The sequence below is a fragment of the Lupinus angustifolius genome, chromosome LG03 (assembly GCF_001865875.1).
Source record: "Lupinus angustifolius cultivar Tanjil chromosome LG03, LupAngTanjil_v1.0, whole genome shotgun sequence".
Classification (NCBI taxonomy): domain Eukaryota; kingdom Viridiplantae; phylum Streptophyta; class Magnoliopsida; order Fabales; family Fabaceae; genus Lupinus; species Lupinus angustifolius.
In genome coordinates, this window is record NC_032011.1 from 14,253,676 (window position 1) to 14,257,918 (window position 4,243).

At 38.3% G+C, this 4,243-nt stretch overlaps 1 protein-coding gene across 1 annotated transcript; it reads right to left on the reverse strand.

The window, feature by feature from the left end:
* LOC109342355 (serine/threonine-protein phosphatase 7 long form homolog) lies at positions 1,257-1,913 on the reverse strand. Its single transcript, XM_019580353.1, has one exon. The coding sequence runs from the start codon at positions 1,911-1,913 to the stop codon at positions 1,257-1,259; it is 657 nt and encodes a 218-aa protein (XP_019435898.1).

Genomic DNA, 4,243 nt, shown 5'->3' on the forward strand with positions numbered 1-4,243 from the left:
GCATTCCTTGAAATTGCGAAGACAATGCTAAGTGAGAAAATGAGTAGTCACCCAATGCTTCGTAACCGTCAAACCCAAAAGGATGTTGTTGTTGTTGCTGAGGAGTAGGAGTTTGAGTGTATACATGCTGATAAGTATCCGTCTGAGTTTAACTGTCATAACGTTGTTGATAGTCAGGTGCAAAAGGAATTTGAAACTGTTGTGTAGGAGGAGCTTGAGAAGTAGTTGAGGAGAAGGCGGTTGGAATTAGTTGAGCAAACGCTTCCATCATCTCATTGTAGTTTTGATAGACGTCATTCAATGACTGCAACGAATTTGGAAAGACATTTGTAGGAGCACACCTATCCCGAATCATTTTGATAAATTTGTACTGAAAAAAATGGAAAAATTTAAAATATTAGAATACGTCAAGACAATTTAAAATAAAATATAATTAGAAATGTTTTTGTTATTACCGATCCGGCTGAATATGCTCCATCTGGAGAGATGTATTTCCTTGTCCTTTGTAAGTACCATTGCATGTATTGCGAGTACTGATACAAAGGCTGGTCATCGGGAAAACCATTTACCATATAGGTTTCCCGGTTATTCCAAATTTGAATCCAGTAGTTATGCTTTTGAGGCAAGTTGTAGTCATTTTTCTCACGTAGATCCATCTTGTGTTGTTTCTCCAGACTAATTGGATCTACTGGGATGGGTTGTTGTAGACCAAACAGCCTCATCACCAGATTAGCAGCATGTCACTCAACAAGTGCAAAGCAGATGAGTGGTACACGTGCTCTGGCTACATCAGGTATGGGACCCACATAAGTAATGTTGCTATATGGGGTCCACACAAACTAATATATAAAAAAGTTAGTAATTAATTAATATAAGAATAATTAGAAATAATTAGAAATATATTAATAATAATAATTTATTAATAATCAGAATTTACCGAAATTACCCGATCAATGCGCAATCGATCCAACATTAACCGTATTATGTTAGTTGCATGACCAGGAATGTTGGTGGTGATTAGATGTTGTGCCCACCTAAAATGTAATGTTATTGGTAGTTAGTATTAAATGAATAGTTTGAAATATAAACAATTATAATTTGAAGAATTTTACGAATAAAATATGAATTGTTTTTACCTTTGGACTAAAGGGAATGTTTGTGAATCATTGTTGTGTAGTCTTGGAGCAAGCATTGGGATGCAGTCATATGCCCATGACTGTAGTAGATGCAAGCATCCTCCGATTTCAATTTGGCGACTAATGATCGCCGCACGACATATTCCACAATATAGACACGCCAATACTGTTGAACAAGTCCTCCAACAATGGGAGATACATCAGGTGGACTCGTGATCCTGATATATCTGGCATGAGGAAGCCTCCAATCATGCGTAATATGAAGGCTCTTGTGTGTTGCTCGATGACAACATCATCGGCTTCTTCTGAGAGAACAACAAAAGTTGAGTCTAGCCAACTCATTTGGATCCTTTGGCCCATAATTTGTTTATCAGTAGGGATTGCACCCAACAAGTTGTGACAAATAATTTCCCAATTACCACTTGTAATGCCAATAACAGGAGCTCCATTAATGGGAAATCCAAGTTGGTACGCGACATCTTCAAGAGTTACTGTACACTCGCCAACTAGTAGATGGAACGTGTGAGTCTCCGACCTCCATCTCTCAACTAATATCGTAATGAGGTGGTTGTTGATTTCGATTGTACCAATATCCAGAATATGCCCAAATGTTGTCTTACGAATAACTTCTAACACCGGTGCAGATGGTAATTGTTGCCAAAAGTTGTATCTTGCTCTAAAAGTAACCTCTCCATCATTCCAAATGTTGGTAGAGACATGGTCTTTTTGAAGGTTGAGAAAGGAAGGGTTAATAAGACCTAGACCAATATGTTCCATTTTTTGGATGATAATTATCGGGAAATCAGAGAAATTAGGATTTTAGAAAGAATATTTCGGAAGGGTTGGTGTGAGAATGAAGGTTCAGGAGGTTTGAATTGATAGGCTTGGAAGTCATGGATGGGGTCCACGACTTCACCAAACTCGTGGATGGGGTCCATGAGTTTCTACCTGGAAATGGTACTTGTGTCGCCCTAGCTGCGCATGAGATTCCCTGGCTAAACCTAGGCTGGGCCAAAGTTGTGGCTGCTATTGTAACACCGCGAATTTTATGATTTTGAATTATAAGATTTTATTAATATTTTTATTAATTATATTTTCGAAAATGAATTTCTGGGAATTTTCAGTAAAGAATTAGACGAAACTCTAGTTGAGTTTTAGTCTTGAAATTCTATTTCCAATTTGGTGGTAAATTTTCATGATTTTCGGAGACAGTCGGTTTCGGACCGGGGCAGAATCTCACCCGATACGACTCAAAGAGTGGTTTTTGAGTTCCGTAACTCGGAGTCGAGTTCCGATCGCGCCGTTGGCTTCGTAATCACATTTCGAGTCAAGATAGACCCTAAGTAGGTCCATAACTAGTTTCTAAAGTATTTTCACTCGGAATGCCGAAATTCAATGTTCCAACCGTAAAGTAAAATCGGGCGATCATTTTTGGCTACTCGAATATTGGCCAACAATAATCGGGCATGGTTTTAATCACGTGCATTTCGCCGAAGTCGTCGCGTCGCATGAGTTACTTCACAAAATCTACCTACTAAATTATAAATTTCACTCATTAAATGCCTTGATTTACTGCCACCAAATCTCCTAAATCACTCACTTAACCCATGATTCCCTCACCCTCTTGGATTTGCTAGATTGCCTTGGGAAATGGATTTAGAAATCAGATTTCTCCCACCCCACAACTCTATAAATACCCATGTATCATCATGCTCTAACACTTTGCAAAAAGTTGGCAATTTGAAGATTTGAGAGTAAGTTACTCTCATCATCTTTTCTTCTTCTTTCAATCTTAAATCTCTTCACATTCAACCAATGGATGTTGATGATATTGAAGTATGTTATTCATGAGTGTGTCAAGAACATATTCAACCGTTGAAATTTTCTAAAACACTTTCTAACTCATTTTGGAAGCAAAACCGAAAATGAGTGTTCTTGAACTCATGAAAAATGTGTTTTTAAACTATGAACAAGTTGTTTTCAAGAAGTTATTACATTGTTTTAATATATGAATTTTTACTTGTTTAAGCATTTAACCATGGCTTTGGACAACTTGGTAAATGGATGGATGAAAGAGTTGTAAGTATTTTAATAGTAATGGGTTTTGAAATATCGGAAAACTAACGAGTTTGTATTATGGTAGTTACGAAGATTTCCGGCATTTGAACCTTGCAACCCAACCGAACCATAGTGATTTCGTAAAGCATGCTTCATTAAGGTGAGAGAGAACACATCGTGACATAGTGGTGTCTGAATATGACACCCGGATCTCCTAAACCATCTCAAAGGTTTTGGAGTTAACTTGGGTTTTAAGAAACCCAATATTTTTATGTTTGAATGCTTTTGAATATATATGATTGTTGATGAAATGTGTTGAATATGGTATATGAATGTTGTTGGGAACTTTTCTGGGTGCAGGTGTTTGAAAAACCATGTTTAAAATGTTTAAATGTGTTTTGGTTGTCGAAAAGGGCAAAATGGGTATTCTGTCCAAGTCCCTGTCGCTTGGGCGAGAAACTCTTGCCTGGGCGAGCAAAATCTCGCTTGGGCGAGGATTGGGCGAGGGGAAGTTTTTTTTCTGGGATTCCCTCGCCTGGGCGACAGAATCTCTCTTGGGCGAGTAAGGGCCTCGCTTGGGCGAGAACGCCTAGGATTGTAATGAGCCCCTGGAACTCTCTCGCTGAGGCGAGAGATGCCTCGCTTGAGCGATAGTACCTTCGCCTGGGCGAGGAAGGCTTAAGTTGATTTGAGATTAAAGATGAATTATCGCTTGGGCGAGAAACAATTATCGCTTGAGCGAGAGATGCCCAGTTTTAAAAGGGTATTGTTGATTGAATTTTCGCTTGAGCGAAAGGTCCTCGCTTAGGCGAGAGACAGTAATTGTGTTTGACTATTTGGATTGATTGGTTGAGTATGTAATAACCCTAGTATGGGTATGTGATATAAACTACTCTAGTATAACACTGTAATTGAATTAAAAAGTAAGGTATTCAAGGTATTAGAATTAAATAGTCAAACTCTGTAATTAATTTTAAAGAAAGTATTCCGATAAGGATGTATGATTTAGGGCATTGCCCAGAAAAGGATACGTGATACCATGGAGCGAG

Bases quoted from the DNA above. Each gene is read 5' to 3' on its own strand.
- LOC109342355 (XM_019580353.1), bottom strand. From the start codon at position 1,913: ATGGAACATATTGGTCTAGGTCTTATTAACCCTTCCTTTCTCAACCTT.